At 33.8% G+C, this 27,281-nt stretch overlaps 1 protein-coding gene across 1 annotated transcript in view; it reads right to left on the bottom strand.

Annotated features, from left to right (window-relative positions):
- Positions 1-27,281, bottom strand: part of LOC113490019 (contactin-associated protein-like 4) — a 234,238-nt gene that overhangs the window by 177,112 nt on the left and 29,845 nt on the right. Inside the window, exon 2 of the mRNA XM_026866169.1 lies at positions 11,686-11,796. Coding sequence (XP_026721970.1) covers positions 11,686-11,796 — 111 coding nt within the window. The remainder of the gene's footprint in view (positions 1-11,685; positions 11,797-27,281) is intronic.

Below are 27,281 nucleotides of genomic sequence, written 5' to 3'. Positions count from 1 at the left end.
ACTAATTATCTACTTAAAATTCCATCTGCACTTCAAAATTGGTTTAGCTATACTTGTAGTATACTGCTCACATTTGAAGGGTGTTCAGTACTGCATATATTTTGTTACATTTGAGAAACTTTAAAATAAGAGACCCTTTCAATTTATCAACAACAACAACAACAAAATGTTGATTAAGTGGATAAAGATGTTTCTTTTATTTTAATATACAGTACTCTTCACCACTATAAACTAAAACTATTTTTTCAGTCTTCAGAGTCCTTTTTCAAAGACTAAAACATGCAGTAAAAGCACTTGTATGGGAAGGATGCAAATGCCCTTATCTACATGTTTCTCATCTTTCCTGGAGATTTAGGTTATTTTTCACAAAATTCTTGAGTAATGGCCTCAAAATTCTGGTTTGGATTTCAAACCTTAGAGTCTTCAAGATTCCTATTGAATTGAATAACACGGATCTGTTAATGTAGGTAGTAATTTAGATTCTGATTTTGGATTTTCATGTACACTGCTTCCTCAAACAGGATTATTTAGGGTTACAATTCTCTGTGCTTATCTTCTGTCCCAAAACAATTTATTTCAAATTGTCACTTTTGGCAATGCTTTTGTGAAATTTGATTATAATGATGTAGAATTACTACGAATTCCAGAAGGTTGGGGTTTTTTGTTCCTTTGCAGGTCAGACTATTTAGTAATCATCTCTTTATTTTGCCATGCAAATGGTACACAGGATGATCTATGAGTGAAATATTCTGCAAATCATTTGTTTCAGACACACAGCAACCTTAGTGTGTAGTGATGCACAGGTACCTCCTGATATCAGCACCACTACTGTTCAAGCTGATTCTCAGCTGAAGGACTAGAGACTACATCAGACAGAAGCTATGATAAATTTACTAATAAAACACAGTTTCTGACTTCCAGAGTATGTGCAGTGTTGACTTTTTCAGAGGCTATCACTTCATTCCTGCAGTGCACATTTTTGGTAGACTCTAAAAGAAACCCAAACCATCCCTTACAAAAACTGCTAAACCAAGACCTGTGCATAAATGTATGTAGCACATGCTTTATTTACTTTCCGGACACACTCACGATGATCTTAGTGCACAACTGTATTTCAGCTGTCAAAAGCAGAATGAAAAAAAAGATTAATATGTACAATAAATGACTGCTCAAACTGAAGAACTGTTCTTTGTTGTTGGTAGGAAAGGGAGGCAGGCCTTTCTACCACCACCACCACCCCCCCTTCAAAAGAACAAACAAAAAACCCCACCAAAAACCTGTACCCCAAAACAACAAAAAAATGTAATGTGAATTATTCTTAAAACAAATACAAAATCAGTAGTGCCAGTAGCATAGACAAATTCATATATAATAAAGGTAATTTTTTTTACCCTGAGCTACTGAAGACTGAGCAGCTTAATTTAGTGATGAAATTTAACTTTCATTTAACATGGATCATAAGCCATACTTTACAAGATAGGAAGCAAAGGCCAAGTTTATATTTGGTACTAACTGGTACCAAGTACCCATGTGACACTAGGAAGAGACCATGACAATATTAGGCCTATTAAATAAATTATTTCAATTCTAGAATCTTCATGACACTGCAATATAGGTCCCTAATATTTAAAATTTAAGGACTGTAAAAACTGTAAAATCCTATAAAGCATCTGACGTGCGACGATATTTATGAAAATTTTAGATTATTTTTTATCCTCTGTTTAAAAGGTGAGAAAAATTAAAGAGAACATACAGGTGAAGGCTTTGTGAAGTATCCACTTCACTGTAGAAAAAAAACAACTAATAAAATATTTCTGAATCTGCAAATGACATGAATATTAATTTTAAAATGTATTACAATCTACTGACTCCTAAATGACATTAATATATAAAAATGCATGATAATGAACATTGTTATTACTAAACTTATAACAGAATTCTTATTTTTGTTAAATTATAACAGAGAAAAATTAAGTAGCAGCAGACAAGTCTAAAAAGGCTAGCTCTACAAGAGTTAAAGAAAAATATTAATAAAAAGTTCTACTGATTTAATCCAAATCAATTCTACATATCTCTACCTCACTACTATCATGACAATTTAACTGGCTTAAAAAAAACCCCTTAAATTATATTATTGCTTCTATCTGTACATCAGTAATCCTGCTGATAGAACTACTAGATCTCTTTCTGATGATTCCAGTAATTGGGAGGAGTTATGGCAACAACCCCACTGTGCATGAAGAAAATCATAAAGTTAGTTTCACACAGTTATCTTTGCAACCTTAGCTGGTCAAAGCTGAACCACAGCATAGCGGTTTTGTGTGATATTTATATGAGGAGCAATGAATGGAATTAATTACAACATGGTCAAGTGCTCTTATATGCTGCTCTGTACAGCTGAAAACTTTCTTATACCCTTTTCCATTCACTACATCCAACTAATTTATTACAACCCATCTGGTTATCAGTCAAGCTGCTGGACAACAGCAAAACTGATTTGAGGAACCATGTATAGATTTCATTGTTCACTGGAAATCTAAATGAAATATAGTAGCAAATGTAACATAATGGTTTTATTTTACACTAATTTTCATGATCTAACACTAAATTCTCTGCCTAACTCTTTACATACAACAGCTTGTAACCGAAAATTATTCATTTAGAATATAAATTATTTCTGTTTTGGAAGAAAAACAAAAGGATACAGGACTGTTAGACAGATACTGATGTTTTTCAGCTTCCTAGAGACCAATGAAATTTATTCAGAACTGCTAAGTAATAGGAATTCCCTGTCAATCTTACTTCCAAAAGTCTCCTCAGTTATGTAGTCTACTGAGCAGCACCAGACTGTGGCAGAAAATTTAAAAAATGAATGAAAATATAAATATGTATTTTTCATACACAATGCCATTATCTAATATATCTGTGTGTTTAAGCAATTATTTAATATTATTTCTATCTTTAATATTGGATTTGATTTAATATTTAAAAAATAAAATCCCATTAATAGATACTTAATTTCTATTCACTTGTATAGCAAAAAGATGAGACAAAAAGTTACTGTCCACCAGTTAGTCCTTCTTTAGATACCAGCCAATTTAACTTGCTACTTCCTGGAGACATATGTTTCATGAGTGTTTCATTTACTTTCAGCTCTTATGTGTTTTCTGAAGTGGCTTATTACAGGATTTACTGCATATTTGAGATGTTTAAAGATGTAGTTTAGAATGTAATGTAATAAACGTAACAATATTATAAAGGTTATGACAGTATTTAGTTGAATTACTTGTCTGTCTGACACTGAGGGAAACAGTGACTGAGATATTCATGAGAATGCCACCATTTTGTAGGGCTTTGAGATTAATTCAGCCTAGGAATTCCAAACTCTCAATCTGACAAGCTGGTATGGCAGTACTATGCCAGTGCAACAGCAGTATGAGCATGTTCATAATAAGAAAATGCACATCTCATATGCCAGCAAATTTAGCACTAATGGTGTAAGGAAAAAAAAAAAAATAAAGTGGATGGCAAGAAACAGGCCCTTTGTCAAATTAAAGTGTCTTTTAGTAAGGGTGTGGCATGAAGAATGTTTTACATTTTTATATGACTTTCCTACAGAATTGAAAAAGTTAAGAATTCTTTTAAAAACTGGAATTTGACACTCAATTTTATTTTTCACTACAATGGAAATTAGTCAAGATTACATCATATGGAAAAATTCCTACGCTTTTTTAATTTAAGAAATTGTCCAAAATCTCTGATCTTGACCCATCAAGGAATAAGTGAATGCTTTTGAGTGCTTTTGATTTGACCAAAAAAACCCATAAACCCAACAAAAAACACAACTCCCCCTCCTACCTCAAACATGCAAGGAAAAATTTGAGGAAAATCAGACGCATCAGCATTTACGATCTATTCCTCCATCCCTCAATATATTAAAGGAGGTATGATCTTGAATTATTTATTATTGCAAAGCAGGCTTGGGAGTCAAATTCTATTATGACTCTCTAAAAGGTATCATATTGATTCAAATTTTGGATAAAATTCAATCTTTATCTACAATTTCAAAAATAGATTATGTAAAACGATCTAGACATAAAATATTAATATGGATAGATCAAGACATCTATTTTTTTATTATACTGAGTTTAACAAAGGGGATAGCACACATGAGGTGTAGCAAATCTGACTTCCGAACTAATTTTTTATTTGATCTTGCTCTCAGCCCATAGAAGTTTGCCTCTAAGAGTATTTGAATATTGTAGTTCTATACAACTTTTTGCAAAAATTTTTCTCACTTTCTTCTATTTCCATAGCTATATTTCAGGTAGAAAAACAGTCCCAAACAATTTCAACAATCAAATATCCTTATTAATATTTCCTTGCTTCTTCTGCATATTTCACCATAATTTGAATTTGTTATTCCACAGATGTTCTCACACATTAAATAGCTCTGGTTGTCTTTTGTTATGCTTTGTTATGCTTGAATTAATTTTGATGACATAGTTGGAATTCGTTTTCTGAAAATAACTGTATGAATATTCCTAACTCCTCATAAATGTTCATGAAAGCACAATGCTCTGTAAATATTTAAAATATTTATAAATCTTTAATCCTATTTATTTGCTCTACTTAGGAGTAATTTACTTTCTTTCTTTTTTTCATTTCTTCTTTCTTTCTTCCATATACACTTCTGCAATATCAGAATCACACAACACACACACACAAAGCCAAAACAAAGCAAAATCAAATTTAACTTCAGACATTAATGAAATATTATTGTTTCAAATCCTACCTTCACTGAAGCTGGTGTAAATTTGATAACTTCTTAAAACTTGCAATGCACTTATAATTCCATACACAACTTTATCTGTGCCCATATATTTTATTTAAGGTGTTTCAAACAGATGCTAAAAACATTTTCTATGGAAAAATTTAAGCTGTACAATGGTATTAAAAACAATTTTGTAATTAATATGCTGAAAGAGTGATGGCAGTGTTCTCAGTGAATGTTCTAATTATTGCAGCAGTTAAAGAAAAGAATTTATGACTTCTTTCTCAGAAACTGAATGATACAGGTATTTCACTGACAATACAGCAGTACATATAATCTGTTTTTTTATGCATGTTAGTGTAGCCACTGCTTATTTTGTTTAGTTTAAAAACAGAAGCTTTAGACTGTCACTTTTGCCTTTTTCCTGAACCACCTATTAAAGTAAGGTAAGTCATAAAAATCTAAGCCATGATGTTAGCTGGATCAACTTACGTTTGCTGTCTATAAAGGCACAATGATTACCACCAGATTAGATCTTTTTAATTCTAGCTTCATTTTCCTATTTGCTTGCACTAAAGCAAAATATCAGCCTTAATGAATTTTATTTGCATATTAATGAAATGGAGGGAGTAAGATCTTTTTAATTATCTTTTGATGACTAACAAACCTAGTTGCTATTACATTTTATAATTTGTCTGCTTTCTTACTTTAATTGTTAATATTAGATTATGCAGGCTAAACTGTTTCTTAAAAAAAAAAAAAAAAAAAAAAAAAAATGAAAATTGGTGAAAATTTACCTTTCTTATTGTGTGAGAATTTTTTTTTTCCTTTAACTGTTATTTGATATTTTCTTTAGCCACCTATAGGTAGAAGTCATTTATCCATTTTGATCTATTTAGTGTAAGTTCACAAAAAGTGATTAAACTGTAGCGTTTTCTACTCACTCAAACCAAAAAGACAGGAGATTACAGTAGCATATTGAATGAACTCTCCTTTAAATGCTCCTTGTACTAAAAAAAGGTGCAGTAAGGTTTATTTAATATTCGGTGAAATGGTAGGGCAACGATTAATGAAAAAGACTAAGAAGTTCCATATACACACACCAGAAAAAAAAAAGCAGACCTGGTAACTGTTAATGCATTAAAGTTTCCAGGTCGCTTCTGAAAATCTGGCAATGTAGACTGATATCATAGTCAAAATACATATGGGTGTCTTCCTACTTCAGAGAAAGGGAAAGCTGAAAGACAGTTTTTTTGGCTATTTAACAATATCCATATTCAATTTTCTCCTGTCATATTCTAAACAAGTAATTGTGTGTGACTATGGGGCAAGGCCAAATAGGGCCAAATCCCTGTCCAGCTCATTAGCTCCCCAAATATCAAGGTTCTTCCATGGATATGTGTACTCTTGTAGAGCAACTGTCTTCTGAATTCTTTACCTGTAAAGTTATAGACGTTCATTAATTCAAAAGAAGGCCTGCATTTTTGGGTGTAATGGTTCACAGCCCAATTAATGAAACTTTTCCAGCCAGATTGGAATGGTGAGTGAGAGGACTTCATGTATATACAACCAGCATGAAATACTGATCCCACTGCAGATAAAACCAGAAGACCATGACCTCAACAATGACATAACCTTCCCACTGTCTGGAAAAGGGTTCTTCCACACATCATGGTTGGGAGATAATATGTCAAGAAACCTGTATTTGCAAATGGAGCAAACTGTCTGTAGTGACAAACTTCAGCTGACTACTCATTATGAAAATTATTGGCAAACAGTATACAGAGGCACTTCCTTGATGGCCCAACCTTGATGGTTAGATATTGTTACTTATGGTCCCTGTCACTAGAGCTAGCAGGCATGCTTTGCATGCTGGACATTTTTTTCCCTCTTTAGGATAGGTGATTTCTCTAGATAAAGAAGCATGTGTTTCTTCCCTATTTTATGAAAAAAAAAAAACCAAACAACAAAACAAACAAACAAAAAAACCCTCCTTTCTTTCTCTCCTTTGGACCACATGCTTACTTTTAAGACTTACAAATCCTTAAATGGTTCTATGCTTCTGTCCCCACCTGGCTTTTTCAAGACTTTTGCAGATCTGACAGCTTAATCACGATATTCTTTGTTTCTTCTCGTTTGTCATGTTTTTTGGGTTTTGGCTTGGTTTGGTTTGGTTTTGGGTGTTTTTTGTGTGGTTTTTTTTTTCCTTTTGTTTCTTATGGCCTCATGTGAAATGATACATAAAAAACTACAGCCCGTAAACATTTTTTTTTTTGTATCACCTATTCATAGTGCTGCAACAGGCAAAGAAGAATAGCCCACTTTTTTAACAAGCCTTTCAGGATCCAGAATTTTATAACACAGTTCAGTGGTAAGGCATATAGCTTATGGATAGTAAGAACTCCTTTCTTCTGTATATACAAAAGCTTCATTATGTCTTTTAGCTAAAGAACATGCTAATGGTGAGTTACTAAATCAGCTCAACTCCCTGATCAATTTCAGAGTCACAATTCTGTGGGATACAGTTCCTGTTGGTATCATATCTGTTCTTTCTTCTAAACACTTTATAATTCACCTTGTTAAAGTGCTTCTTTCAATAGGTAAAGTGATTACCATATATCTGCATAATTGCTTTGCCATGATTGTTTACTATTTCACCAATCTTCATCATAGCATTTCATCAGAGAAAATCTGTGTTTACTTGAATATAATCAACAAAATAGTGAACAGGGTTGGCCTTAGAGTCTCCTCTGAACTTCTATGGAAACACCTTTATAAAATAATTATAAGCACTTTTTCAGATCAACCAGCTGGATCTTGATGTATTTAATTTAGACTGCATTGATTTTTAAAATTAGAAATTCATACAATATTAGGCCAAAAGTCAAATTTCACATTTATTAAATCCCTGCAGTTATGTCTACTAACCTCAAATAATTAAATCAGGGTTCTAAGATCTCTTTTTCCATTAAAAACATTTCACTGCTATTAGTGTTTGCTTTTTTTTACTTAATTCTTGTTACCTGACTTTTCTATCTACTATTCCATTATTGCAAACAGACTTGATGTCAGAGTAACTACTTTAGCAGTTATCAGGTGTATTCATTGGCTGTGCTAGAGTATTGAATATTTGCAAAGCTTAGGGAAACCAGTGCACTACTAATAATTAAAAGTTTGCAGAACATTTAACAAGTTATTCCTAGATGTTATAACTTTCCTTAGCTGCTAATGGACTGAAAAACTTTTTTGTCATCATGTAGTTTAACCACATTATCTTTCTTCTTTAGAGAGCTGAAACATAGTAGTGTGATTTGTTTTACTAATGTCTCTGCTGTCACCATTTTTATTATGTCTTCATTTAAACTCCATACTGTACTTTTTTGAAAAAACTATATTCTCTCAATGCCTTTAACTTTTGCTATTAACTTTCTACATTTAGTAAACACAAAGATAAATGTTTAAAGACCTATTCTGCCCTTCAGTACAACTTTCCACATTCCTGATAAATTTCCTGTCAATTTCTACCTCTTCATTGCCAACTGACACAATGTACACTTATATGCATATTTGATTTATTTCTTTACTGATGAATTACAACAATTTGACTTCCAAGTAATCTGTGTAAAAACACCGTACTTTTTCCTGTCTAAAATCAGTTCGATTCACTTAATTTTGGCATTCTAAGAACCACGTTTATGATTGGACAAGGGCCATAACCTGCTCGTCTAAATTGAATGTTAGAAAGTCACAATAACTCTGAAACACCAATTCTGGGTGAATGAATTATTTGGTTTAATTCAAAGTAGATAATTACCTATATTAAAGGCAAACCATTTACAATTGTCAGACAATTTATTTTGAAACTAATGTGTTCATTGTTTCCATGAGATCACTGACAAGGCAATCCAAGTCATATCCTCTTAATAACAGATCTTTTTTCCAGTCTGTATAGTTTTAACAATCATTTCTTCTGTGACTAAACCCACTTGTTTATAACCATGTATGTATACACCTACAGTATAATCTGTTTTTCCCTTGAAAATTCACAGAAAAGAGTTAAGTACAGATTCAGTACAGAAAAAATATTCCTTGTTCCATAGGAAATTCTGAGTTTCTACTCTCACTGGGGAAAAAAATAATAATTTAAAAAAAAAAAAAAAAAAAAAAAAAAAAAAAAAAAAAAAAAAAAAAAGATTAAGTTATTGAAGACTGAAGAAATTTTTTCTCTCATCTCATCTACACAATTCTATAAAGTGAAGTCTGAATGAACCGAAAGGTACCTAGCCAAACAGTCTGGTCATAAGTTATTAACCAACAAAATATTTTAACATGACAAATAAGTAAAACATTCAAATCTGTGTGCCATTAACTACTGTTAAACTGAGGTAGACAGAAGAAAGCAGAGAGCTAGCAATCTTCTAATTAGGCAACCTGTTGCTTTGTATCTCCATGAAATGGAAAGATACCAGATGTAAATCTAGGAGCACTTCTAATGTGTGCACACACAGAAGGGAAATGTGAAGGAAGTGACAAATCTAGAAAATGCATGCCATCATGGTACAACCAACTTCACAGCACAAGAAAAGAACCAAATGGAAAAAGCTTTTGAATGTACATTTTTTGGAAGACCAATATACTGTGTGATGAGAACTCATGTGTGATTTAAGATTGTAAGTGTGCTTATTAATTCAAATTTAGGGAAGTCCTTCCACAATACATAATTTTCTTTACTATCACAACTTAGTTCAAATTTGTACACTAAGCTAATGAAATAGAGTGGGAAATTCCTTCTTCACTATAGTTTCTATCTACCAGTACATAGCAAATGTTCCAGTATATCAGGGAGATGTAAGAATAGAGATGCTTTTGACAGTGAAAAGTATTCTTAAGATTTTATTTACATACTTATCAGTGATAAACATCAATATAAAATATAATAATTAAATATATGAGGGGAAATATCAGGGGAACTGGATATATTTGAATGGCTCTAAATAACCACCATAGTTCTCATTATATTAATGTTGAATGATTAAGATTAGATTGTGACTGAAGCCACAATATTTCAGTGAGGTCTACCAGGACTGCACCTCTGATTCAGTTTCTTTCTTGCTTCCTTGTAGGTATAATTAAACAAAAGTCAGTGTCCACATGAGCTCCTTTTTCCATCAGCTGGTATAGCAGCTCCAGCCACTACATGCTCATGTTGTCTGTTTACCAATGGGTAGGAAGTTGAGCTTCCAAACTTCCTTGAACTTAGATCATACCATGGATCACGGTTGGTTTACAAACACCAGACAAAGATCATGTGAAACAGTAACAAGTGCTCTTGGATATCCAGACTGATTTAGTTTCAACCCAGACTTTAGATGTTTTTGAAGCCGTAATTTTAAAACAGAGTATTATTTTTAGGTATGTCAACAAGTGGCATTTTGTTTACCAGTAACACCATATTGCCATATTTTAATAAAATCTTTGCTAAAGATATTTATTCCTTCTTAGTGTTAGCATCATGATGTTAAGACCAGGAATCTTGCTGGTATGACGGGGAAAAAAAGAAGAAAAATTACCTTCAGTATATTATTGACAGGAATGACTGGGCTCCTGGATACTTGCCTAATGAGGCTGATGACTGAGACTTCTCAGTATTTCATAGATAATTTTTATCTTTTTAAAGTTCGATGTACTTGCATGTATGTTTTAACATGACATTTGAACATAATTACGTGTTACAAATAGGCCACAGACACAGCACAAAGTCTAATGTGATACATCTTGACAGTTCAAGTATTTTCAGCATTTTAAATAATCTAACAAACTGTGAAAAATCTTCAAAATAGATACCCTTCACACAAAGTACATAATGACTGTTGTCATCAGGGACAGAAAACATGTTTACAGTAATTAAAAGAAATTAGTAATTTCTCATTCCTACAGTATCCTTGACACAAAATAGAAGATCTGAGTTACCACTAAACTTCAGCTAAAATGGGTAACCTCCAGATCTTCTGACATATACCCAAGTGTTTAAAACTTTTCACCACATGTCAGAAAAGACAAAAATAACACTGCTATCAAAGTTTACTTACATTAAACAACAAAAAAGTATCTCACAATTGACCAAAAAGACTGAAAATGTATGTTTAATTACTATTTAAATTAGAAATTTTACAGAGCTTTCAGAAGATTCATGTAGATGCATAACATAAATAACCTAACAGGCAAGTTTCCTTCACTTCGGTAAAAATTTGGACCATGTGTCAGTTATATAGTTTGCCACCATGTCAGTGAATAAGCATAATAAAATACTAAGCTCAGTGAAGAAATATAATTACAGTAATCAAGATTTTAAATTCCCAGAAAAAGAGAAAACAGTTTCTCAGCAATATTTCCTGAATATTTGATCCTGTCTTTACAAATGGAATCTGCATTTACCCTTATTCCCTTATAGAATGACATATAATGGCATTCATATGTTTGCACTTCTATCTGTCCTCTAAGAGAAAAGAGATCATTTATGTTATCATTGCCTTGTTAGGAAACAAAGTTAATTTAGATTCTGTTTTAGGAGCAGGCACAAATATATGTCCACAGCTGTCTACATTTTATGCTGGGAAATCACATGCAGATTTTGGTTCCAGTCAGGATAAATCCTTTACACTGAGATCAGTAAAATCTTCACAAGGGTCAGAACATATTTTACCATGAAAAACATTTCAAATGGCAATGTGAATTCTTTGATACTGTTTTACCTTCCCATTCTCCTCAGAACAACAAACATAATACTCTCCAGCCCCAATAACCCAGAGTATGCTCACAATGTATCATTTCAACATTGTGCACAGGTATAAAAATGCTTAAAAAAAACTTGTAAAAAAAAGAACATAAATCAACCAATAGAATGCACTCACCTTCTCTTCGATTAAGCCTTGCAAATCCAGGGCTGTGACTGCTAGATAGCTCTGATGAACTGCTGAATGATGACTGAGGCAAAGCAGACACCAGCTGATCATCACAATTATCTGAGGGTGAAAAATACCAAGTTCAGGTTAATAGAATGAACATGACTTACTGGAACTGGAACCAAAGAGAACACTAGGAAAATATCTGTATCAACCCTGTATCTGAGAGCAGCACATCTCTAAATATTTCCTCCTTCTGTAAGTATATATAAAAGTATCAGTACTGAGGCCGCACTTTTTTTTTTTTTTTCCCCCAGTATTTCATGAGACTACCAGGGTATAATTTATGTTCTTCAAGTGGCTGTACTTGCCCACTTCTAACTCACCTTCTGAGATCATACTAATAAATGGTTCACAACTCACTATCATCTACAAGGCAACTAACACCTTCTAGTCCTGGCTGTAGCATGAAACTACAAACTCAGCACATGCTCTTTATTTTCTTTAGACGTGATGCCAGCGTTAAGTCTCCGCAATCACATGTAATGTGCAATTACATTAAATACAGCTATTAAAAAAAAAAAAAAACAAAACAAAAACCAAACCAACAAACCCCCAAAAAACCAAACCAAAACCCAAACAACAACAAAAAAAATCAAATCCAAACCAAATGAAATAAAAAATAATCTCAGCTCTTTTAAGCACTGTAAGAATGACAAAATGGAAAATATTTTCCTTTGCCCACAGTATGTGTGTTTGATAAAGACACAGCACAAAATCAATATTGCAGTTATTAGTATGCAAGTCCTAACATCATGCAGAATGAAACCTGATTGTTTCAAAAAAAAGGAGATTTCACCACAGTTCACAATCAATGGTGCATAAGCAAGGAAATGCTAATCAATACTTTGGATGTTAAATGCCTCTCCAGCGTAATTACTATACAGGGCATGTGTTCATTCTCCATTTAAGTTTGAAAAATATAAATTGAGAATCAATATCTGTTCTAGTTTTATCTGAAAGAAGACTGCCTTTAAAACACTAGAAGTGTAAGCAAGTCTTTCCCTAGTTATACAGTTCTGGCATCTGTTGTTTATAAAATGAGAGGAAATTGTGTAAACTATTAGTGTTTATGAAATGGTCCTTTTTAGGACAAACACATTCTCTGGATGAATAAGTGACAAGTTACAGGTGAGTCCTTATTCTTCTAAACCTTCTGTTTGTCTACAAGATTTTCACTATCAAAATAATGAATATTAATTAATACAAAATCTTTTCCTCACAGTGATAATTATTTCTGCTGAATAATTATGGATATTTCTAATTAGCAGCAAGACTTCTATATGAATGCCTCAAGGGGATTTTTTTATCACCTTCAAAAACTGTATTTTAAAAGTTGGTTCATTTGGTTAAGCAAAACTCTTCCTAGGTGAAGGCCTAGTACTGACCATGACTGCTACAATTAGACATTCTCTTATATCCCATAAATAATATGTAGTCACTACAAACAAGAGGATTTATTAATTGCTCTTGATAACCTCATATATACCATACTTCTACTAAATTCTGAGTACCTCATTTAAAAGGAACAAATAAAATTATTATTTACTTTCCTAAGCTTATTTCCTGCTCTAGCCTTCTATAATACAAACTGCAAAATTTTGTAACTATTCTTTATAGTGTAACTCCAACTTCATTTTACACTTCATTATCTAGAGATGAGATTTATAACAGTAAAATAGGCTGTACTGCTTGGGACAGATTGACCAAATGGTAAGCACAGAAGAAGAAAAAAAAATAAGGGAAACAAGATTTTATCTTATGAGCAAATTCATTGCACTGGTAAGTCTTACAAAAGGATCTAATTAGTATAAGGTTTCTTTACAGATCAGAAAATAAAAAGAATTTATTAGTCATAAACTACACCAGAAAGAGAAGTGTATGACACTGCTGCTGAGAGCTAGTTCCACTGCTGATGCAAAGGAGCACTTCAAGTGTCACTGGTCCTTTTTCTACTGTCAAAGCCTATGTTGTAAGCCTAGATACCAAGATGAAAATTAAGAGATAATAGAAAGGCACTTTCCCTCAAATCTATGTACCTGATCTAGAACCACAGAATAGTTTGTGTTGGAAAGGACCATTAAAGGTCATCTAGTCCAACCTCCCTGCAATGAGCAGGGACATCTTCAACCAGATCAGGTTGCTCAGGGCCCCTCCCAGCCTGACCCTGAATGTTTCCAGGGATGGGGCATCTTACCACCTTTTTGGGTGTGTTCCCATGTTTCACCATACTCATCATGAAAAATTTCTTCCTTAAACTAATCTAAATCTACCCTCTTTTCAGTTTAAAACCATTACCTCTTGTCCTGTTGCTACAGGCCCTACTAAAAAGTTTGTCCCCATCTTTTATAATCTCCCTTTAAGTATTGACAGGCTGCAATAAGGTCTCCCTGGAGCCTTCTTTCTCCGGTCAGAACAACTCCAACTCTCTCAGCCTTTCCTTACAGGAGAGATGTTCCATCCCTCTGATCATTGTTATGGCCCTCTGGAGCCACTTCAACAGGTCCATGTCTTTCCTGGGCTGAAGACTCCAGACCTGGACGCAGTAGAACATTTCATCACTTTCATATGCCTCATGTTTTCAACTTCGCTCTTCTGGTGAAGAACATGTTATGAAATGAATCACCAATAAGGTCATGTGATTAATAGTTACAAACACTGACACATAAACAACAGCTAATACACTATTTTTACAACACTCCTGGGTCTGTCCAAGTCTTCAGAACTTTTTAATTCAGAAGGAAAATAGCACCCAGCATTGCCACTGGATGGATGAGATAGCTGCCTTTGTATTATTTGCTTCTGCTGAGTACACTTTTCACCTTTTTTCCACCCAATGTACAAGTTAGAAAGGAATCAATGGCACTGCAGTATTCTGCCTAGATGGTCTAATACACATATTTCTGTGAAACTCATATATTGTTTTGAGATATTCCCAGAAGAACTCATTAAGCACTTACATAGTGCTTATCCTGTAATTATATAGATCTCGATTTATAAAAGTACATAAACAATTGAATATACACAAAATATTAGTTATCCAAAATCCACTGCCTTTACACAGTGATTAGAGAAATGAGCAATGTATCAAAATAGATATACTCTGAATATTTACCCATTTATTTTACAACAGCTAATTCAACTTTTTATTGCTTTGCACATGTTGCTTAAAACATGTTCTTGTTGCAGCTTATACTGTGCAATTACAGATCAACATTTAGTGAGAATTCCAGAAATAAATCCAACACACTTTGTAGAAATTGAGGAACCAGATGGTCAGTATCAAGCTGTTGCTCAAATTTAATAAAAGCAAAAGAAAACATATTCTGTACAGCATGACAATTCTATACGGTTTCACCTATAATGGAAGAGTGAAACACTGTATGAAGTTAGTGTTTTCCTACATGCTACTGTCAATTCTTCATTTCTCTTGGACACTCTTCCTCTGTACAACATAACAGAACACACTGTTGAAGGTGATCTAAGGTTTTCTAGGGATATTTCACATAGGTCCTCCAGGCTAAATTGAGTACTTTAGTGGTCCATTCTCATATGAGTTTTAAAACAAATTATTTTAGTTAAAATCGATGCATCATAAAGCTTTTATTAGATTTTTGCAATATACCTTTTTTTCTTTTTTAAACAATAGCTTAGACTACCAAAAATGTAAACAAATCATAGGCTTCTGTAAGATGCACAAAAATCTGGTCTCAAATCAGGCTATGTGAAGGAAAAAGGATCCATTTAATAGTTTAATGCTTATGCAGAGACCTTTTGGTGAATAAAATCAAACTCAAGCTTAGAGACTCATTATACAGTAAGTATACAAGAAGAGTGAGAAATAATTGTGAAGTGCTAGGGTTGGCTACTACAGACATGGGTTATAACAGTATTTAAAAATAATGTCTGAAATAGGTAGTATTCAAGAAGACAGAAAGGCATTACTCTGAGAGATGAAAAGCTGAAGTGCAACTGGTAAAGGAGATATATCTATATCTAGATATAGATATAGATATAAATGTAATACCTTTTTCATCACCAAATGAAAAAAAGTTATTCAAGTTATGTAAGGCATGCCTTTCCATATACCATAACTCCAGAGCAGATTTCAACAAATTTATAAAGCAACTAAGGCATTTTGTAGGAATAAACCTGTGAGTGTTGCATGTACAAAGTATGTCAATCATTTCTATTCCAGCTTCAAATACTATCCCATTATGCAAATTCAGAGTAAACCAAGAAGTTATTAATTCAGTGGTATGATAATTTACATATATCATGCCATATGATCTACAACTGATGGAAATCAAATAGGGTATCATGTCATAAAGAAGTTACCACAGTTATGTTTGTAATACTATGGTTGATCAGATAAATTGTGTGTCTTCTAGCAAAGCAGTAGCTTGCTAAAATAAAAATAAAAATAGTACTAAAAATAGTAGAATACTGGGACAACTTGAGCTATATTTCTTCAGAATGCATAATTGTGTATTTTCCTTTCCATTTAGTGAAAAAAGCATGTCACTTATAGGCACAAATATTTTTCCTTTTGCAACATCAAGGATATATGTCACAGATTTGTATGTAACGGTCAGGCTGCTGTTTGACATCTAAATTTTCAGCTTGGTCAGCTGGACACAGATTTTCACACATTCCAATTTGAGTGCAAATTTACTCTGAATAAGAAAATGTCAGAGTCCAGTGCTTACTTACTGCAAGCTGACATGCAATAAGGATTCTGTTCATAATTATCTAAAAAGTACATGTATTACATTGAGACATTCGCTTTAGTCAAGACCTATCTCTATTCAAACTAAAACATCCCAAAACAAGAGCATATGTAAAATGCTAAAATTTGACTTACTCAACTTTTTAATGACATTAATTGCAGCCATATTGTTTACTTTTTCCCTTAAAATTTAGTTTACCCAAAACTTTCTCAACAAACAAGAGCTACCACTTTCTTTATAAACTGCTGCAATTCTGGTAAAGGACATAGGTAACAAAGAAGGAAAAAATATTACAATGATTGTCTTCCCCCCAAAAAATATTTCATTCTTCAGCTTTATCAAAGTCTCAAAGAAAATACTGTTTGTCTAATGAGCAGAGAAATAAATATTTTAATGGTAACAAGAAAAATCTCTTCCAGTAAGCCACATGAAAAGAAAACAAAACAATCACAACAAAAACAACTCAAAGTTCAGCAATTTTTCCTTAATCAGAGAAAACTAGAACACCTAATCATCAGACAAGCAGACTAGCTAGGGACAACTGGAAATGCAGTGAAACAGAACAGAAGAAATAAGCACTCTGGGAGTCTCTAAGAAGTTTACTAATGTTCAGCTTTCCCATGCAGTTGAAGCTGAAATGTTTAGTAAAGGTCAGCTTTGCTAAAATTAATACATTCAGATTTGAATAAATGAGTATCTGTGATCAAAAACTTCATGAAAAGGAGTGAGGCTCTTAAAAATAAGAGCTATGTCATACTGCATCAACAGGACTAGCACTTGCTAAAACCCCCCCAAAAGGTGCCACAAAATTTACCAACCTCAATAGATATTTATTAACTCTATAATTCAGTCACGTGGATTACAAAGCATTCCTTTTCCTATTACTGTGAAGACCAAATATCCTTGAGACAATCTACTGTTTTCAACAGGAGATATTTAATTTTCCCTAGGAGTAAGCACATATCTCACTCTACTTAACAGAACCTTTAAGTATGTTAATTGTGGTAATTTAGTCTTTGGTCCATGTGCAGGCATCTAATTAGTTTCAAAAAAATCACTGAATTTAATGAGGTTCATGTGACATAGATAAAAAGAGATGTGCCCCTCTCCTTCTTTTGCTGAGAGGTATTGACCATTATGTTGATCCCGATTATGGTGAACTCTTCATCAATAAGGATAAGAATAATGAGGAGAAGTCAAGTTGATAGATTTACAGACAATTAGATCAGGCTCATTCAGGCCTTCTAGCTACACAGTATGCAATGTCACTCAATATGAAATTGGCCTGTGGTTGCTGCTGCTGCTATATGCTTCCCCTTGCATTTGTTTCCTGACCAGGGATAAACTATTTTTGTTCAAAGAGGCTGAACACTTCCTCTTGGGTCTACTACTGCCCATTTGTAGCTGAGAGTTTAAAAACAACTAACTAGAAAAGCTGCACTGTTTCATGCTTGCCTCTAAGCTCCCTGAAGCAGTTCTTAGCCACTACTCTCTTCCTTTACCACTCTTCAGTACATTCTGTGAACATCTGTAGGGATTTCCACATATTCTATTTGAATTGCATACAGGAGCCATAGAACCTCTCAGTGCTTTGCTTTGCTGAGGTTTTCCAGCGTTTTCAGATGCTTCCACTTTGAGAAATGTTAACACTCCAAGTTGAAATTTTTTTGGTGATGGGCCCAGGCTGATTTTTTTTTGTTTGTTTGTTTTTGGTTTTGTTTTTGGTTTTGTTTTGTTTTGTCTTGTTTTTTTAAACATGAGGTTTTATCAATAGATTTGAGCTATTTCTTGGAAGTGGGTGGAGGGAGAAGGAGGGAGCCAATTGCTCATGAAAATAAAGTCTTTAGGCCTTTTGTAACAGTTTCTCTGTGAATGTAAAGCGTAATTTACCAGGGAGATAACTTTCATGGAAGGGCTGTTTCTTTTCCTGATTTTGAAACAAAATCTTCCAGTATTCTGATAAAACTTAGTCTTTGCAGACTGTCGTTCACACAATTTCAGCACAGAATTCTCACACTTAGCAGTCAATTATTCTTAATATACTATTCACATCAGGCATGTGATGTTTACCTTAACAAGTAACATGCAATGCTACGTTTCCTTCCTTTCAGGGAGCCATCCCCATTTCTAGGTTGCAGTTATTTCATGCCAAGGAAGGATCAAGAACAGGAAGTGAGTACAAGAAGCCAAATTTCCTCTGTGCTCACCGACCACCTTTTTTTTTGTCCAGGGTCATGAAAGTCTTTTTGTGACTGAACTTAAAAGCCAGACCGGAAGGAAGAAGATCAAGATTGTAGTTAAGACAGATCAGAATTTAAAGATGAAGTGCTGGAAGACAGATAAAATTCAGTTTCCAAAGACAAACGTTTGCAAACATTCTAAACCTTCAACAGCTAGCATGGTTCTTGTAGCTGGAAATCCCACTTTCCTATGTATGTATGTATGTATTTATTTATTTATTTACACTTTTTATTTTTATCTGACTTCATGAACCACTTCTGTTTCATAGTTTAGGAAAAAGCAGCATGAAATTTGGAGGGAAATATTCTAATTAGTTTTAAGAAGTGAAGGAATTCCGTGTTCTTTGTTCATTCTTTCCAGAAATCAGCCAAGAGTCAACAACTCTTGTCTTAATTGACATTAAAGACATATTAACAATAACTGAAGTAACTCACTCCTGATTATCCTGGTCTTTTCTAGAAACTTTCAATCTGTGATCCAGGGCAAGTGAAGTCCTGTTACTGTAACTTAATTTCTAAATCCTAGTGCTATTTGAAAGAAAAAAAAAAAAAAGTCTTTATATTAAGTCCCCTAATTATTGGAGAAGTCTGTATTTTTTTGTAGGTTCCAAATAAATTTTATGTGCATGAATTCATTAATGAAAGAGTATGAGATTCAATAAAACATTAGAGTAGGACAAACTAGAACTGAGAGGTGATGGGATTAATGGATCATTTTCTGTTAGGCACTTCTAATTCACTTTAAAGATACATAGAAAAATTTAGTCATTAAGCAAATATGCTGCAATAGCTCTTGTAGATCAGCTTGTTGAAGGTGTACCCTACAGCAAATCAAGAAAGTAGAAGGACATACCATCTACTGGACAGGCAAGCATCTTGTCTGTTTTAATTTAAAGGCATATTTCTTATCAAACAAGATTCAAAATTGCCAAGATTAAGTAGAACACATTCTAAAACATCAGCAGAATCTAAAATTTGTGGGATCTTATGGTCCCTTGCTTAGTTGCATAAACTCAAACTAAGACAGTTCACTTACTATTTCTACTATTACAAGATCTTTCATTGTCTTTTTTTTATTGCCATTGAGTTTAGTTGGGAATCTTGGCAACACATAACGTAGGTCAAAAAAGTTTTTAATATTAAAAGGTAGTAATGCAGTAAATGTTAATAAGAATTACATTCTGAGTTAAAAATTTAATTCAGTAAGTATAATGGGTTTATTCTGTGAAAAGCAGTGAAAGACTAATGCAATTTGTAATGTAAACTGAAAGTATCTTAAGCATGTGTGGTAGTTAGACATCAAGATTTTTAGACAGATCTAAACAGAATTTATATATAATTATGTAAGTTACTAGTTAGAATTAAAGTATTTCATACTGATCAATAACAGTGTTTATTATCAGCATTCATTTTTTTCCCATGTAGGTGTGTACTATCTGAAAACTAATTTTGTAACAGTTTGAAATGTCATTTCTCATGAAATATGTCTTACATTTTCTTATTGGATTATTAAATTTTCACAGTCTTTGTGCTCTTTTTTTTTTATTTTTTAATATGGATTTTTTTTTTTTTTTCCCCAGCTGGGATAACATAAACAGAGTTTAAGAAAATCTTTCTTGAGATCCATAAAAGCATCTTTACTGAAAGTCAAGAGTACTTCAAATGCCTTATTACCAGAACAGTGTAGAAATTGTTCTTCTTTCTCCTAGACTAGCAGATGCAGACAGAATTCATACAGATTGGGGAAAGGATTGTTTGTTTGTTCCAATTATAAATTTTAACTTTGCTTTTATTAAATCAACCTTTGCTTTAAGGTAGAGGTTTTCCATTGGATTACATTTTGCCCATGAAACAACACTTCCTTAAATTTTGTATCAAATTGTTTCAGAGAGAAATAGGCAATGTAATTCAGTGTCTTAAAAAATTAATAAAAACTCAATCTAGGACTCTCAAAATTATATTAACAGAAGGAACGTCATATTCAAGTAAATCTCATCAACTGTTTCTGAGAGCCATCTTTATAATCACATTACACAAAGCAATCTTAAACAAACCACAAATAGAAAGATCTTCACATTTGGAAAAATAGTACCCATTCTAACAATAATTTAAATAAAAAGGCAAACTCACAAAATTTTCTTAAAAATAAAGGTTTTGGGGATTTTTTTTTTTAACTAATTTTTTGGTAGCAAAAAGAAATTGCATTTCTAAGATTCACCTTAGAACCAAAACTTCATGAGCTGTTTTTTCATGGATGCTAATCACTTTACATAGTCTCTCTAAGGAGAACTTCACAATTGGGTAGCAGTTGTCTGAGTCTGCAAGATTCCATCCACGGACAAAACACTGTAACAGTGAATCCCCTCAATTTCAGTTTCTGCTTCAGTCCTACAGCTATGCTCTGCCACTGACTGCCAGACAGCTTTTTACTGAAACAAACATGATATCATATATAATGCTATATTTATGTAATATACATTCAGTAAAACTAAATTAACGAGACACTCACTGGAAACGTTGCTTTCTTATCTGTAGATCTGGTTATATGTTAAGACATAACACAGTTGCAGGACAAAACTCTATTTGTTGTTAAATAGGGTGGGGCAGAAGCAGAGGTAAAGGTGTTTAGGGGAAAATAATTATAGGTAAGAATGTGTGAACTGTAAAACTCTCATGATTTTACTATTTTTATCAGTATTTACTTTTGTATTACTATCACTACATTGGCATAGCAGAATGCTTCCTTGAAAGAAGAGTGTAAAAGTTCACAAGTAACTTCCTGTACACAAACCCCAGAAACACAGATTAGGAGATAAATGCAGCTGAGTCATTCTGCATCACACTGGATTTGAAAAAATCTTTGTCAGGTATGTCATCTTGGCTAAAGTAAGGTAATTTCTCAATCATCTCAGAGAATATCCCTTGCAGTTGTTTAATGAGACTTCAACAACTCTGGTTATCTTTTCAACTACAAAGCACTTGCTTTCCATTCCCAAAGCTGAGGCTTCTGAGGAAGGAACAGTAACTTCAAAACCCTTCTGGCAGGTATCACAGAAATATAATCTAGGAACAATGCATTTGGATGAAAGATAAAACCAAGAGGGAAGCTCCAAGGTGAAGCAACACTGGAAAGGCAGTCGTGACTTCCATTGATGCTTTGGTCAAAGATAGAAGGGGAAGTAATCATTTAGTACTCTGGCCCCTGACCACCACCTCTAAAGGCACAGTGCTAGGTCTCCTCTGCTTGAAAGCATTTGGCACAAGCAATTAAACTCGAGGTCTGAAAGTGCTGAGGACATTACAGATAAAATCCTTGTTATGGTTCTGTAGGAAAACAGGAAACAACAAAGCACATATACTTATTAGTTTCAGGATTAAAAGGATCAATCCTAAATTGACTCCACTCACTGACTATAAAAATTGTCCCAGAAACAGAACAGAAAAACAATAATTCATACATACACACACAATCTAACTGTATTTTACAATGTTATAAATTCACCTATTTCTTCACAATTTTATAAATTTAAATATCATTACTACTAGGAAATATTCTCCTTTTTTTTTTTTGCGAGATAAGATTTCAAACATAGTATCTTAAGTCCAGCTTCAGTCATAAGCCTTTGGATCTTATCTTGTCTCCATATGAAGGAAAAATCTCTTGTCTTCATTATCAGTTATATTATTTCAAGTGCAAGTTTATACAGAAGTCACCCCTTCAATTCTTTAGTGAGAAAAATTCCTTTAGGCTTATATTGTGAGCCTTATCTTCCAGCCCCCACATGACTCTGCAGGCTTACTTTGAAACATCAGCATTTGTGTATTTTTCTTGAACAGAAATTACCAGCACAGAAGTGTCTAGCAGAGGTCAGTGTTGTGTGCTGAAAGCAAACTGAACCCCAACATCTAGTCTTAGGTGAGTATTTTTTGGGCTACTTTACCCAATCTACATTTGTGAATACATAAATAGAGAATTCAGATGGTCCTCTAATGACTAGCTACCTTTTTTTTTTTGTTAATTGGTTATATGATCTGTAATTCTGTCACTTTTACTTTTGTATATGTCATTGACAAAATAGGACTGGATGAAGTGCCTGTCTTTGAGGTATCCTTCTAATCAAAGCTTGATCTATTGATATCACCTTATTTACAGCCACGTATTTTGAGATTGGCATTGAGCCAGTTTTTAATGCAAGATGTACATTAATGACACAAAATGAAATTGTTTTAATCAGTCTTATACAGCAATACATCACATGATTAAGAGTTATGAAAGCATATTATATTAGAAGTGGATTTATCATAGATTTCTAATTAATATGTCATTTACTCCTTCAGATTATTAGTGAAAGATTTAAATTCAATTAATCTGAATACTAATGCCCTCCTTGAAGTCCTGTACTAGACTCAAACCCATTTACTTTTACTCTAGTTTGTCTTTATACCTCATATCCAAATCTTTACAAAGGCATGTTTCTGCCATTAAAAACTACTACTATCACTCCTTTCGACTGACTGTATGGTTACGTGCAGAAGATTGTCAAGGAAATAGGCAATGGAGGTCACTACAGCTATTTCCCAGATCCTTTATAGTAAATCCCTTTATGCTTTGTTAAGGCAGCAGAGATTTCTATTTCACGTTGTAGCATATTGTTGCTTTTGTTGTCCCTGGCTGGGTTTACCCATACATGTCCACTTGCAAGACTGTCCACTAGCCATTGCATCACCAAGATTTACTGTGCATGTGCATTCTTACATAAAAGCTCTGTAAGCTCATGCCCATTGCTCCTTGACATGGACTGTCATTCTGCAGTGCCTTGGACCTCCCCTCTTGCTGTTTATCTCACTTGGGTAATTGTTGGGCAACCCCCACTGGGACACCAAGTTAATAAAAGCCTTTTGGTCATCTTTGCTTGTATTGTGTCTGTGCATCCAACCCTTCTTGGGTCCAGTAAGGTGTCACCACTGACGGAGGCCAGTCTGGTGTCACTGCCTGGATGTGACACTGACAAGTTTTGTTAATCACTTTATAACCTGTGAATGCAAACAACGAATAAACCAATATTATGAGCTTATTAGAATGCATGGATATGCATGGATCACAAGCAGTGATACTTTATTTATTTATTTTTTTTTTTTAATAATTAGTATCTACTGACATCTGGTATCATCATAGTAAACAATGTAATAGAATGTCAGTTTCACTGGCATGCATGATTGTCACAAAATGTTTCTAAACAAGAAACTGTTCATAAAGTTGATGTCTCAACTCCAGTGGGATGCCCTGTGGGGGAGAAGCAGAGAACCTTCTGGAACAATCTATTGCACATGTGTAAGAAAGACTCTATAAAGGCAACACCCCACGTGTGTCTTTGTCAACCCACCACCTATGGACCAAGCTAGTTACTCTGCAACAAAGTGGGATCCAAGGGTCTTGATTCTCCTTTTCCTATCCCCTATTTCTCTCTTCCCTCTTTCTGCTCTCTCTCTCTTTTCTTACATATATTCATGTGTATAAGTTTTGTATGAGATTAGTTGATCATTGACAGGTTATCAGGAAAAGGGTCTCATCCCTAAAGTGCCTTTATTCATTCTCTGGATGGTTATCAGTTGTTTTTTGCCAAATTGTCTCACTCACTAAAGTGGTTGGTTAAAAATGTCACCAGCACAATTGTTCCTCGGAGTCATCATGGTGATTCAGACAACTCTGCGCCTCCAGGTCTTCCACTGGCACGCAGGCTCTTGGGGAATTCAGAAGATTCAGCTACCTCATAACCCACTGCATGGGCTGAGACAATGATGAAATGTGCCCTCATTGAACAGATGCAAGGAAAACCTAAATTAAAATTTAGGAAGATCACCTAGAAAATCCTGATACATATAGATACATAGAGACAGTATTCCAAAGGAATGCATTTGCAGACTTACTAATTTTCTGAAAATGGTAAGTGCTCTAAGCATGGGAAATTTTAAATAGAGACAACATTTCTATATAACTTGGGTATTTATCCATATAAACTAAATTAAAAAAAAAAAAGTATTTATGTACAAGTACTTAGAGAAGAAATGTTACACACTCCTAACAAAGCTTGAACCTTAGGCTTGCATATCTCATTGCATGCCACTGCATGCTGCAGTACTTTCTTAATTATTATGATTTGGTGGAACATACTTCTCTTTCCTTTTTGGTGCTATTTTTACACCTAACCCTTTAGCTGGAGCAGAGTCACACTCTATTACCTTTTTCATGCTTTGGAAGTATTTTGGAAGCTGACATACCTGTTAAGTGTGTTCCAAACTACATACACAGATAAAGAATTCTTGTTCTTATACAGGCACTTTAAATCACATTAAATTAGTTTTCAATTAAGGCAGAAGGGAAAAAAAAAACCTTTGTAAAATTTCTATGAAAAAGTGAGAGCCCGTACAGTCAGTCAACTAACATTAATCAGAAAGATTTCTCTTCATCTCTCACTTTTTTACTCCACTACCCTTCTGTTCAGTCCTTATAAAGCATAGTTACTGTTTCAGACTTTGTACATAATTTCAAGGCTTCCTTTTGGGGACAGTTTCTCACAGAAGACACCAGCTGGAGAAAGCTCCTCTGTCAATGAATAGGCTGTGGTTCCTTTTTTCAAGTGCTTATTAGCTCTTAAAGGCAAACTACTTTTCAAAGTCTCCTAGAGATCCAGAAAGACAATTTTTCCTTCCACATTGCCTTCTATTCCCTCCTTGATCTGACCACTCCATAAGTAGAATAATCTTTGTTCCACTTCCTTGAATATCCAGATGTCTCTTTGCTAGTTGGGTTGACATGTATACTTCACTAGGTAGTAAACAACTCCTTTCTCCAAAATTATAAAATCCCCTCTAATCTCTTAGTAACACACTGGAGTGTGCTACTGCAAATGTCTTTTACACTGGATGGGTTATTCAGTGTTTATCAGTTCACTAGAAAACATCAAAACACCCAACTGTGATTGTCCACTTAATCTATTTGAGGTCTGAGTGAATTTGAGGTAAAATACACTATGCCACATCTTCAGTAGACTGTAAAATATCCTGCAGGATTTGGCTGTCCAGTAAATAAATGATTGAGGGTTCCGTAATGAGTTTAAATATGTGCACCCCATTTGAGTCAGTGATTTCTTTTCCATGTTTACCAGGAGAAAATATTCTACTACAGCATGACTAATGATAGAATACCATTGTGGATTCCAGAAATAAAAAGCCTCACAATGCAGGCTTTGCAGGGACAAAACCTAGCAATTTCACCTGTGCATGGAAATCCACCAGGGATAACTTGGGTTTGGTACACAGGTTTATCCAAGTATCATTTAATTCCCTATAAACAGCTTAAGCGCTGTACAGAACTCTACATAGAACAAATTTCTCTAGAAGTTATTCAGAAGAAGTTTCCTTTAAATTAAAATACATTTTTCACACATACATAACTCAACAGTTAGTTACTGCCTAAAATAAAAGCAATCACTATCTGGTGTGAAGCCCAATAGGTATTGATAAAATCCAAGGACACTAAAGAGTAGAAGGCATAAGAAAATTGCCAGCTGGCAAATTCCTACTCATGCTTCAAAGCAAAAATGTATCCCAAGAAGTCGTCAAAAGGAAGGTATGTTCCTTTCCATAACTCACTAGGTTTATAAAGTCACTCAAACTAACTCAGTGCTAAGCAGTGAAAGTTTAACTGTATGCTGTATTTCTTTGGGCTGTTTCTCTGAAAATCCACCCTGGATAATTTTCTATGTTAAACTGAAATTCAGCACAGCTCTACCGAATAACCAGATACTACTACTTCTACTACTTCTACTACCACTACTACTACTACTACTACTACTTGTACTACTACTCTGAATGAAACATGGAGACAAAATTATTGTAAGACATTTGGATAAATCTTCATATAGTGATCATAACTCCAAAATCTCTTACAAAACTGGTGGCATTATTTCTCAGAATAAAATACAGCAGAGAGAACTATGCCACACAGGGAAGTAAAACAGTCAATCAGCCTATTGCAAGTTATGATATCTTAGCATTATGACTTCAGCAGTGATTTGGATAATAATTTCCTTACAATAATGAGTTCCTTTTTTTTTACAGTTCAGCTGAAGCTGCCTGTCTGCCACTACATTCAGATTTTACCCTAAGAACAGTAAACACCATGCTCTGCCAAATCAGTCTAGTCTAGAGAAAGTACTTTAACCACTGCTTTATGCTAAATTCATCTTTCATTTACTCTTAACACAGTAAGTGGCATTGAATGAGGAAGCTCCCCAATACATGTCCAAAACCAACAAATTACCCCTTGCACCAGTACACATAGATTTAAGTGGTGAATCACTTCAAAATAATATTAAAAAAAAATGTGTTCTATGGTGTGTAGGCAGTGAACTTAGTTTATGAGGATGATGTACAGTAGGACACAGAGTGAAAGGAAAAAAGGGTAAGATCAGTGTTATACACTGTTAATTTTACATTTTTCCAAGTTACTTGTAGAAAGTAGGGATAGTTTCCTCTTTTCCTTTTTTTTTTTTTTTTTTCTTTTTTTTTTTTT

Source organism: Athene cunicularia (genome assembly GCF_003259725.1).
Source record: "Athene cunicularia isolate RWA chromosome Z unlocalized genomic scaffold, athCun1 chrZ_part2, whole genome shotgun sequence".
Taxonomy (NCBI): domain Eukaryota; kingdom Metazoa; phylum Chordata; class Aves; order Strigiformes; family Strigidae; genus Athene; species Athene cunicularia.
This window is presented reverse-complemented; position numbering and strand designations above follow the sequence as displayed.